We start from the raw sequence: 12486 nt of genomic DNA, 5'->3' as shown, positions 1-12486 counted from the left end.
TATGATCATGGCAGGTAAATTATGTATGTATGTATGTGTGTGTGTGTGTGTGTGTGTGTGTTTATGCATTTCCCCCCCCACTTACTGATGGAGAATAAGTTGGACATTGTGCCCCTCAATACTTCAGAATGGATTTTCTAAGACCAAGGATATTTACTTTCATAAGCCAGGATAATTATCAAAAAATATGAAACTTAATATTAACACAATACTATTATATAATCTACTTAAAATTTACCAATTGTCCCAATAATGCACATTATAACTTCTTTTTTCCTGGTTCAGGATCCCATCCAGGATCATGTTTTACGTTTAATATTCATGTGCTTTAGTTTGTTTTTAATCTGGAACAGTTCTTCAGTCTTTCTTTGTTTTTAAGACATTGTGACTTTTGAAAGTACAGGCCAGCTACTTTGTAAAAGCCCTTCAACCTGGGTTTGTCTGATGCTTCCTTCTGATTAGATTTAGGTCATGAATTTTTGGCAAGAACACTACATAAGTGATGAGGTGTCCTTCTCAGGGTATCACATCAAGAGGCATGTCAGTTTTCTCCCCTGAAAACTTACTATCTTTCCTTATGTAATTAATAATTGCATTAGTTTCCCCAGGGACCACATTAATCCTTGGCTAATCAAATCATTCTTATTTGAAGCAGCTATTCCATCATTATCCTTGTCAATATTTGCCCCCTGAGTGTTAATTAGTCTAACTCTTCCAGATCCTCACGGATCACTGGCTTTGCCTGAGACTAGAGCAGAGCCCTTTCACAGACTTGAGTGTCTTACAACTTTTTCAAGATGTACATTTTTACTTTGCCACTGATTTGCTCTGTATTTGCATCATATTGACGGATATTTACAATGTCCGAGTCAGTGAGCAATCAACCCAACAAAGACGCTGCAGTGATAGGCCAGGGAAAGATGCCAGGGCCAAATCAGGTCATTACTAAATCCTTCTCATGTTAGAATGACTTTTGTCTACCTGCACAGCCTAATAATTGTGAGGACCACTGTAGTATCTGCCATAACAAAAATACTATGTGAATTCTTCTGTTTCACAGCAGCGATTCCGGCTATGTCCTTCCTTGTTCCTCACAGTTACACCAAGGAACAATGGTTTACTGAAGCTAACAAATTAGAGTCCCTTACGTAACTTTAATTCATAATAATGTCCACTGTGAGACTCCCACACCATCTGGTTTGTGACCAAATGCTCCTTACCTCTTAAAACATGTTGGTAACTGGATAACAGAAACTGTAGATGCTCAACCAGTTCATCCCATGTCTGCCACTGGGTTTTATCCGACTGCAGAGATAGTAAAAGCAATTGGTAATAAATGCCTTCCTCAGTTAGAGGTTCTGTACAGTTTTCAAGTCACTTTTACATAATGTAAAATAGTGTAAAACACTTTTACACTTTTACATAATTTACTTAATCAAGGATTAAGGAAAAGGTGTTCTAGGCCTGGAACTGAAATAGGGAAAAATGTACCTGACACTTGAGCAGTGACGTGGAATTGTTCAGAAAATAGAGGGCCTGGGCCAAAGACAAGGGCAGGCGGGTGGGTGTCTCACAGCTGTGGAGGAATATGATTTCCAGCACTTTGCAGCGCAGAAGGTGGCTCTCCATGGTAGTAAAGAACATCTCTCTGTATGGAGAAGAGATAGAGAGTTCACCATCACAATTATTGTTTCATGGAACATATACCACAATTCTCCCTGAATGCTCTAACCTTTGCCCTAATCCAGAGAAGGCTAAGAAGGAATAGAATGAAGGCCTACAAAATCACAAAGCTTGTGGACAGGGCAGAAATGGATTTGTTCATGAATTAACAACTGTCAGAAGGAGGGAAAGTCTTTGATATTTGAAAAAGACTAGTTTAGGACACGTTAAGAAGAATTATATCATCCTGTAACCAAGAGAATTAATCAGGAGATTACATATTTCTGAATGGCCATAAGGTGCCAGGCACTGTTTGGCAGAAACAAGGAATAATAAGAGAAATAAAAGAGGATATTGCTCTCAAAAAGCTGATAGTTGAACAGGGGCAAGAAGTATGCAATAGGAACCTACATAAAGCGCAGGGCAAGTGTACACATATGCGAGGTGCCTGTGGCGCTCTACAGACACAGAGAAGAGAGCACGTTTGGTCAGGGGGCCAGAAGCAGCCTTCGTATGGAGGAGGTGGCACTGCTGACGGTGGTCTAGGAGTAAAGAAGGCCTGAGGCAGGAGGCATTTCAGTGCAGGGATAAACATGGGTAAAAACAAAGAAGTAAAAGTCATAGCTGGGGCACTGCAGTCTTCTTAAATTTCAAGTCTAGGACTTAAAAGTCCCAGAGGGACTCTGGCCCTTGACTTTGTCACTCTGTGCAGGGCAGTGCTTGGTCAGCGAGGGTGGGGTGGAGCACATTCAGAGGCTTCTGAGCTGGAGAGCTGTAAAATGGGGGCTGTGCTTCAGAAAGGTGAATCAAACTCATTGTTCTAAAAGCAATGTCAGCTTCCAAAAAAAAAAAAGTTACGAATCTCAGATGCACAGGGTGAATCTCTGAACTGCCTGAAGGTTTGTTTGGTGGTTCTTGCCAGGTCTGCTTGTCAGCAGTTCTGAGGAATAGACGGCTCATGAGCAGATAAGGAGATGGCAGCAACAGAGCTAGCTCCAGACCTCAGAGTTCTTTCTTCTACAACTGCCCCTTTGCAGTTTTGCAACATCTGGAGAAATAGGGTGCTCTTTGTGCCACTGTCACTTATAAAAATGATAAATAACAAAGTATCTATTCATTTTTATTTTCTTTTTTCCCCTTTCCCTTTGCTGTTCCACCAGGCACAGGTATTATTTGTGTAAAAGCAAGGGTAAAAAAGCAGAATAAATACTTTAAAACCTTTGCTTCTTACCATTCAAAAGTTTTAAAAAGTCTGTAATATTTGTGAAAATCCATTTTATCTCTCTCTTTAAAAAAAATAAATAAATATATATATTTATTTATTTATGGTTGTGTTGGGTCTTCGTTGCTGCGTGTGAGCTTTCTCTAGTTGCGGCGAGCGTAGGCTACTTTTCTTTGCGGTGCGCGGGCTTTTCCTCGTGGTGGCTTCTCTTGATGCAGAGCACGGGCTCTAGGCACGTGGGTTTCAGTAGTTGTAGCACGTGGGCTTCAGTAGTTGTGGCATGCAGGCTCAGTAGTTGTGGCTCACGGGCTCTAGAGCGCAGCCTCAGTAGTTGTGGCACACGGGCTTAGTTGCTCTGCGGCATGTGGGATCTTCCCAGACCGGAGCTCGAACCCATGTCCCCTGCATTGGCAGGCGGATTCTTAACCACTGCGCCACCAGGGAAGCCCCATTTTATCTCTTTAATGTGTGTGTTTTTTTTAAGTACAATTCTATACCTCCTCTGACAAATTTTCTTTTTTAATACAAAGGACTCCAAATGATTACATTTATAAGATATTCCCCCAATTCTCTTACAGTTTAATTTCTACTCTGTATTTGGCCTATTACTTTCACAAGACAGTTTTCCTATTTAATAACTTTTTATTTCAAACTGTATTTTCTCTTCCAATTTTTATTCCAGGGCCTGCATTTGTCCTGGTTTTTTTTTTTATTTTTTTATTTTTTTTTTTCGGTACGCGGGCCTCTCACTGTTGTGGCCTCTCCCGTTGCGGGGCACAGGCTCCGGATGCGCAGGCTCAGCGGCCATGGCTCACGGGCCCAGCCACTCCGCGGCATATGGGATCCTCCCAGACCGGGGCACGAACCCGTATCCCCTGCATCGGCAGGCGGACTCTCAACCACTGCGCCACCAGGGAGGCCCTGTCCTGGTTTTATAACCCAAGATGGCAAACCCAGAAATATCCAAGGGACAAGAAAGTAATTTTAATGTATTGGACATAGTAGGAAATGGAGGTACAATTATCTATAGCAATTCAAATTCAAAATTTAAAAACAAGATACAGAGGAAGGCTAACATCCAGATCCAGCCTTAACAAGTATAGCTGGTATTGAATTTACTCTCCTGTTATCAATAATTATAAACCTGTACAAAATATATGAAATAACTATTTTCAGGCATTGGACAAGCTACTACCAATGACTATTATTCTTGAGAGAAGGGAAACAAAGGTGGTGAACCCCACGTTTACCCCAGATTTCTTGCTGGGGACACTTTCTAACTAAGGCAGAGGAAAGCGTGGGTCCCAACCAGAAAGCAGTGGGCTTGTTGGGCAGAGCAAACGAGACTGGAGTTCAGTAGAGCTGAGGTGGCTGGAATTTGTGTCAGAGAAGAGGGAGCTCAAGAAATATGTGTAAGGGGCCCCCTTGGCACAGGGACAGGGATAAGATCCAAAAGCCTGGGAGAGAACAGCTAGTGAGGAGCTATGAGCTGACTGGGGATTCAGGAGAGTGCCCAGTGCTGAAAGACATGGGGTTTCAATGAGCTAGAGGAGAGATCTCATTGAACATGTTGGGCATTCAGGTGCAACCCCAGAAAGACTAAGCTACAAGACTAGTATCTTAAGAAGGGTTGGGGCTTCCCTGGTGGCGCAGTGGTTGAGAGTCCGCCTGCCGATGCCGGGGACACGGGTTCGTGCCCCAGTCCGGGAGGATCCCACATGCCGCGGAGCGGCTGGGCCCGTGAGCCATGGCCGTTGAGCCTGCGCGTCCGGAGCCTGTGCTCTGCAACGGGAGAGGCCACAACAGTGAGAGGCCCGCATACCATAAAAAAAAAAAAAAAAAAAAAAGAAGGGTTGATTTAGAACACCCTTACAAATCCTAGAAACAAGCCTTAAAAGGAGAAAGCTAATCTGCCAGTAAATCACTGTCTGCAAGAATGAAACTCAATACTCTTTAAAGGAAGTCAGCAAATTTCAGACTCTCAACAATGTGGCACTCATAATGTTCAGCACACAATAAAAAATTATTAGACAGGGGAAAAAGCAGGAAAATGTGATTCATAACCAGGAGCAAAATGTCCATAGAAACAGGCTAAGAGTTGATACAGATGTTGGAATTAGTAGACAAGGACTTTAGAAGAGCTATTATAAATATGTTCAAAATTAACCAACCAACCATCCAACTAGCCGACCAACTAACCAAGATATATATAATCAGTGATTAGATGGGGACACTTAGCAAAGAGAAATGGACACTATAACAATGAACCAAATGGAGACTCTAGAGCTGAAAAACACAATACCTGAAAAAAAAAATCACTGGATAGGCTTAACAACAATTGGGCACCACAAAAGAGAAGATCAGGGAGCATGAAGACTATCCAAAGTGAAAAAGAGAAAAAAAAAAGACAAGACAAAACAAAATAAAACAAAACAACAACAGTAGAAAACACCAGATCCTCAGTGTTCTGTGGAACAGTGTCATACAGCTTAATGTATATGTACTTGAATTTCCAGAAGATGAAACTTTGGGGCAAAAATAATGGCCAAGATATTTCAAAAATTGATCAAAAATATCAACTCACAGATTCCAGAATCTCAATAAACCCCAAGCAGGATAAACATAAAGGAAACCACACCTAGTTATAATAATCAAATTGCTGAAAACAAAAAAAAGCAGCCAGAGAAAAAAGACACATGGCATATAACGGAACAAAAGTAAGAAATTCTAATGACTTCTCATCAGCAAGCCAGAAGAAAATGGAACATCTTTAAAATAAATTAAAAATACCTATCAATCTAGAACTCATATCAAGTAAAAACACCATTCATATATGAAGGTAAAATAAAAACATTTCCAGATAAACAAAAGCTGAGAGAATTCACTACGGTAGACCTGCACTACAAAAAATGTTAAAAGAAGATAAGTTCTTTAGGTGGAAGAAGAAATGATACCAAATGGAACTTGGATCTTCAACAAAGAAAGAAGAACACCCAAAATGGTAGTTATGTGGATCTGATGTGTGTTTTATTTCAGCACCACTAAGCAATTAACTCAATTCTGACACTATTTACCATAGTGTCAGATCCCACAGGTTAAGGGCTCAATCCTACAAGACTGCCCTCCCACTCTCTCTTCAGATGCCAATTGGAAAGTCCAGGTTGTTGACCTGTGTGCTTCTGAACCACTTAGCTATAGATCGAAGGTTCCCAGAAACCCATCTTAGGTTTGATTAATTTGTTACAGTGGCTCACGGAACTCAGAGAAACACTTTACTTACTAGATTACCAGTTTATTATAAAAGGATATAACTCAAGAACAGCCAAATTCCGGGAGAGATGCATAAGGTATGGGGAAAGGGTGAGGCCCTTCCATGCTCTCTGGGTACATCACTCTACAGGCATCTCCACCTGTTTACCAACCTGGAAGCTCTCTGAACCCAGTCCTTTTGGGTTTTCAAGGAAGCTGCATTAGATAGGCACGACTGATTAAATCATTGGTCATTGGTAACTGAACTCAAACTCCAGCCCCTGCCCCTTCCCAGGAGGGGGTAGTGGGGTGGGGGGAGGGCTGGGAGTGGAGGGTTGGAGTCCCAACCCTCTAATTACATGGTTCCCCTGGCAACCAGCTCCTAACCTTAGGTCACCAAATGCTTTCTGAAAGACCCCTCACTAACATAACAAAGATAACTTGATCACTCTCATCACTTAAAAAACTCCAGGGCTTCCCTGGTGGCGCAGTGGTTGAGAGTCTGCCTGCTAATGCAGGGGACACGGGTTCGAGCCCTGGTCTGGGAGGATCCCACATGCCACGGAGCAACTAGGCCCGTGAGCCACAGCTACTGAGCCTGCGTGTCTGGAGCCTGTGCTCCGCAACAAGAGAGGCCGTGATAGTGAAAGGCCCGCGCACCGCGATGAAGAGTGGCCCCCGCTTGCCACAACTAGAGAAAGCCCTCGCACAGAAACGAAGACCCAACACAGCAAAAATAAAAAAAATAAATAAATTACTAAAAAAAATAAAGAGCCCTTTAAAAAAAAAAAAAAAAACTCCAAAAGAGCTCTGTGCCAGGAACAGGATGAAGATCAAATATATATATTTCTTATTATAGGTCATAATATCACAGTTGGGTAGTATAAAGACTTCCCCCCCCCAAATCTCTGAATTTCTTTTAAAAACAAGTAAATGTTTAAAGCAAAAATATGATCCCATCCTGGAGTAAAATGTATGACAACAATAGCACAGAGGATGGGAGTGGGGTAAATGGAAATACATAGTTATAAGGTTCTTACATTACATGTTATGATATAATATTAATTCAAGGCAGACTCTAGTAAGTTAAGAATGCATATTGTAATTCCAAGAGCAACCATTAAAAAAAGTAAAACATTTGCTGAAAAAGCATGTGATAAAATTCAATACCCGCTCATGATAAAAACTGAGAAAACTAGGAATAGAAGGGAACTTCTTCAACTTATTAATGAACATCTACAAAAAAACCTATAGCTGGCATCATAATTAATGGTGAACTCATATTTTAATTAATCAATAATTAATGAACTGAATGCCTTCCCCTAGATCATGAACAAAGGTGTCTGCTTTCATCACTCTATTCAACATAGTACTGAAAGTTCTAGCCAGTGCAGTAAGGCAATAAAAGGCACACTGATGGGAAAAAAAAGAAATAAAACTTTCCCTATTTGCAGATGACATGATGGTCTACACAGACAATCCTAAGGAATCTTTGGCACAAAAGCATTTTCCATAAAAGAAAAAGCTGATAAGCTGGACTTCATTCAAATTTAAAACTTGTTTTTTGAAAGACCTTGTTAAAGAGGATGAAAAGACAAACTACAGAATGGGAGAAAATATTTGCAAACTACAGATCTGAAAAAGGATTGTATCTAGAATATATAAAGACTCTTAAAAGTCAACAGTAGGAGAGCAGAGTCAAGATGGAGATGTGGGAAGATGTGGAGTTAGCGTCTCCCTGCAACTAGGGCGCCTGCCGGCCGCTGGTGGGGGACTCTGATGCCCAAGGAGATGGGAGGATCCCCAAAGTGAACCGGTAGGATGTAGGGGGACTGATGGGGGAGGAGAAGTGGAGGCCAGACAGGATTGGCACCCCTGAGGCCAGGGAGATCAGGAGAGGCAGGTGGGAGGGACTCTCCAGGAAGAGCGGGAGAGGAGGGAGGGAGATGGCCTGGGGTGGCCAGGGAGCCTGCTGAGCTCCCAGGCCGGTACCCCACCTCCAAAACCCCATCCAGGCTGCGTGGGTCCTGGGGGCATAGGAGGGAGGCAGGGAGATCAGGAGAGGCAGTTGGGAAGAGCCATCCGGGAGGAGTGGGGGAACACCGGAGGGCCACTGTACGGGGAGCCTGCTGAGCTCCCAGGCCTGTCCCCTGCCCTCCAAAGCCCCCTCCAGGCTGTGTAGGTCCTTGAGGGCATAGGAGGGAGGTGGGAAGATCAGGAGAGGCGGGGGAAGGGGCCCTCCCAGACTGGAGGAGCAGGAGAGGAGAGGAGGGCGTTTGTCCCACCCACTCGAGCCCAGGAAGCCTGCTGGGCTCCCAGGTGAAGTCCCCTGCCCACTCAGACCAGGGGTGGGGAGCAGGCCTGGGCCCCTTCTGTTCCTTGAGACTAAGCCCCATCCCCCACAGCCCCCAGGGCCTGTTCCAGCCCTGTGGGTCCTGAGCATTGGCCCCACCCACCACCCAAACCTCACCCTTGCTTAGGCCCTGCCCTCTGCAGTCAAAGCCTTCTCCCCCACCCTCCTTTTTTTCCCTCCTCTTTTTTACTACTGTGGTACTGTTGTACCTTCCGGTTGTTGATTCATCTATATTTTTATTTTTATATTCTTCCTAACATATCTGTTAGTTTCCTAGTCTAATTTTATTTTTTACTTTGTTATTGTATTTTATTTTTTTGCCACCCCAGGCAGCTTGTGGGATCTTGGTTCATGAGCCTGCCAGGGTAAGGACAAAGCTCCTGCGGTGGGAGTTCTGAGTCCGAACCACTGGACTAACAGAGAACCTCAGACCCCAGGGAATTTTCATTGGAATGAGGTCTCACGGAGTTCCTCATCTTAGCACCAAGACCCAGCTCTACCCAGTAGCCTACAAACCCCAGTGTTGGAAGCCTCAGGCCAAACAACCAGTAAGACAAGAACACAGCCCACTCATAAAAAAAAAAAAAAAAAAAAAAAGAGACGGCAAAATAATATGTCACAGATGAAGGAGCAAGGTAAAAACCTACAAGACCAAAAATATGAAGAGGAAATAGGCAATCTAGCTGAAAAAGAATTCAGAGTAATGATAGTAATGATGATTCAGAATCTCGGAAATAGAATGGAGGCACAGACTGAGAAAATACAGGAAATGTTTAACAAAGATCTAGAAGAAATAAAGAACAAACAGAGATGAACAACACAATAACCGAAATAAAAAATACAGTAGAAGGAATCAGTAACAGAAAAACTGATGCAGAAGAACGAGTAAGTGAGCTGGAAGACAAAATGGTGGAAATAACTGTCGAGGAGCAGAATAAAGAAAAAAGAATGAAAAGAATTGAAGACAATCTTGGAGATCTCTGGGACAACACTAAACACACCAACATTCGAATTATAGGGGTCCCAGAAGAAGAAGAGAAAAAGAAAGAGTCTGAGAAAATATTTGAAGAGATTATAGTGGAAAACTTCCCTAACATGGGAAAGAGTCACTTAAGTCCAGGAAGCAAAGAGAGTCCCATACAAGATAAACCCTAGGAAAAACACACCAAGACACATATTATTCAAACTAACAAAAATTATATTCAAAGAAAAATATTAAAAGCAGCAAGGGAAAAACAAAAAATAACCTATAAAGGAATCCCCATAAGGTTATCAGCTGATTTTTCAGCAGAAACTTTGCAGGCCAGAAGGGAGTGGCAGGATATACTTAAAGTGATGAAAGAGAAAAACCTACAACCAAGATTACTCTACCCAGCAAGGATCTCACTCAGATTCAATGGAGAAGTCAAAAGCTTTTCAGACAAGCAAAAGCTAAGAGAAATCAGCACCACCAAACCAGCTTTACAACAAACGCTAAAGAAATTTCTCTAAGCGGGAAACACAAGAGAAGAAAAAGACCCACAGAAACAAACCCAAAACAATTAAGAAAATAGTAATAGGAACACACATATCGATAGTAACCTTGATTATTAAATGGATTAAATGCCCCAACCAAAAGACACAGACTGGCTGAATGGATACAAAAACAATACCCATATATATGCTGTCTACAAGAGACCCACTTCACATCTAGGGACATATACAGACTGAAAGTGAAGGGATGGAAAAAGATATTCCATGCATATGGAAATCAAAAGAAAGCTGGAGTAGCAATATTGTATCAGATAAAATAGACTTTAAAAATAAAGACTGTTACAAGAGATAAGGAAGGACACTACATAATGATCAAAGGATCAATCCAAGAAGAAGATATAACAATTATAAATATATATGCACCCAGCATAGGAGTACCTCAATACATAAGGCAAATGCTAACAACCATGAAAGGAGAAATCGACAGTAACACAATAATAGTAGGGGACTTTAACACCCTACTTACACCAATGGACAGATCATCCAAACAGAAAATAAATAAGGAAACACAAACTTTAAATGACACAAAAGACCAGATAGATCTAGCTGATATTTACAGAACATTCCACCCAAAGGTGGCAGAATACACTTTCTTCTCAAGTGCACATGGAACATTCTTCAGGATAGATCACATCTTGGGTCACAAATCAAGCCTCGGAAAATTTTAAAAAATTGAAATCATATCAAGCATGTTTTCTGACCACATGCTATGAGATTGGAAATCAATCACAGGAAAAAAACTGTAAAAAACACAAATACATGGAGGCTAAACAGTGCACTACTAAATAACCAAGGGATCACTGAAGAAATCAAAGAAGAAATTTAAAAAATACATAGGAACAAATGACAGTGAAAACACGACAACCCAAAACCTATGGGACGCAGCAAAAGCAGTTCTAAGAGGGAAGTTTATAGCAATACAATCTCACTTCAAGAAACAAGAAAAATCTCAAATAAAAAATCTAACTCTACACTTAAAACAGCTAGAGAAAGAAGAACAAAGAAAACCCAAAGTCAGTAGAAGGAAAGAAATCATAAAGACAAGAGCAGAAATGAAACAGAAATGAAGAAAACAATAGCAAAGCTCAATAAAACTAAAAGCTGGTTCTTTGAGAAAAACAAAATTGATAAACCCTTAGTCAGGCTCATCAAGGAAAAAAGGGAGAGGACACAAATCAATAAAATTGGAAATGAAAAAGGAGAAATCACAACTGACACTGTAGAAATACAAAGGATTATAAGAGACTACTACAAACAACTATATGCCAATAAAATGGACAACCATGAGGAAATGGACAAATTCTTGGAAGGGTACAATTTTCCAAGACTGAACCAGGAAGAACTAGAAAATATAAACAGACCTATCAGGGGCTTCCCTTGTGGCGCAGTGGTTGAGAGTCCACCTGCCGATGCAGGGGATATGGGTTCATGCCCCGGTCCGGGAAGATCCCACGTGCCACTGAGCGGCTGGGCCCGTGAGCCATGGCCGCTGAGCCTCCGCGTCCGGAGCCTGTGCTCCTCAACGGGAGAGGCCACAGCAGTAAGAGGTCCGCGTACCGCAAAAAACAACAACAACAACAACAAAAACAAAAAAACCCAGACCTATCACAAGTAATGAAATTGAAACTGTAATTAAAAATATTCCAACACACAAAAGTCCAGGACCAGATGGCTTCACAGGTGAATTCTATCAAACATTTAGAGAAGAGCTAACACCAATCCTTCTCAAACTCTTACAAAAAAAATCCTGAACAAAATATTAGTAAACAGAATCCAACAGCACATTGAAAGGATCACACACCATGATCAAGTGGGATTTATCCCAGGGATGCAAGGATTCTTCAATATATGCAAATCAATCAATATGATATACCACATTAACAAATTAAGGAATAAAAACTGTATGATCATCTCAATAGATGCAGAAAAAGCTTTTGAAAAAATTCAACACCCATTTATGATAAAAACTCTCTAGAAAATGGGCATAGAGGGAACCTACCTCAACATAATAAAGGCCATATATGACAAACCCACAGCAAGCATCATACTCAATGGGGAAAAACTGAAAGCATTTCTACTAAGATCAGGAATAAGACAAGGATGTCCACTCTCACCACTCTTATTCAACATAGTTTTGGAAGTCCTAGCCACAGCAATCAGAGAAGAAAAAGAAACAAAAGGAATACAAATTGGAAAAGAAGTAAAACTGTCACTGTTTGCAGATGACATGATACTATACATAGAAAATCCTAAAGATGCCACCAGAAAATTACTAGAACTAATCAATGAATTTGGTAAGGTTGCAGGATACAAAATTAATGCACAGAAATCTCTGGCATTCCAATACACCAGCAACAAAAAATCAGAAACAGAAACTAAGGAAACACTTCCATTTACCATTGCAACAAAAAGAATAAAATACCTAGGAATAAGCCTAAGGAGGTGAAAGACTTGCACTCAGAAAACT

General features: G+C 41.4%; 1 protein-coding gene across 2 annotated transcripts in view; it reads right to left on the bottom strand.

Annotated features, from left to right (window-relative positions):
• The window catches only part of SIMC1 (SUMO interacting motifs containing 1), a 100127-nt gene that overhangs the window by 6210 nt on the left and 81431 nt on the right, over positions 1-12486 (bottom strand). For both annotated transcript variants that reach the window (XM_081231934.1, XM_081231933.1), the window contains 2 exons: positions 1492-1648; positions 1221-1305 (listed from right to left, as the gene is read on the bottom strand). In XM_081231934.1, the coding sequence (XP_081088060.1) occupies positions 1221-1305; positions 1492-1648 (242 nt within the window). The remainder of the gene's footprint in view (positions 1-1220; positions 1306-1491; positions 1649-12486) is intronic.

This window comes from Mesoplodon bidens, assembly GCF_964165515.1.
Source record: "Mesoplodon bidens genome assembly, chromosome: 4".
Taxonomy (NCBI): domain Eukaryota; kingdom Metazoa; phylum Chordata; class Mammalia; order Artiodactyla; family Ziphiidae; genus Mesoplodon; species Mesoplodon bidens.
Note: the sequence above shows the minus strand (reverse complement) of the source record. Positions and strands in the feature narration are given on the sequence as shown.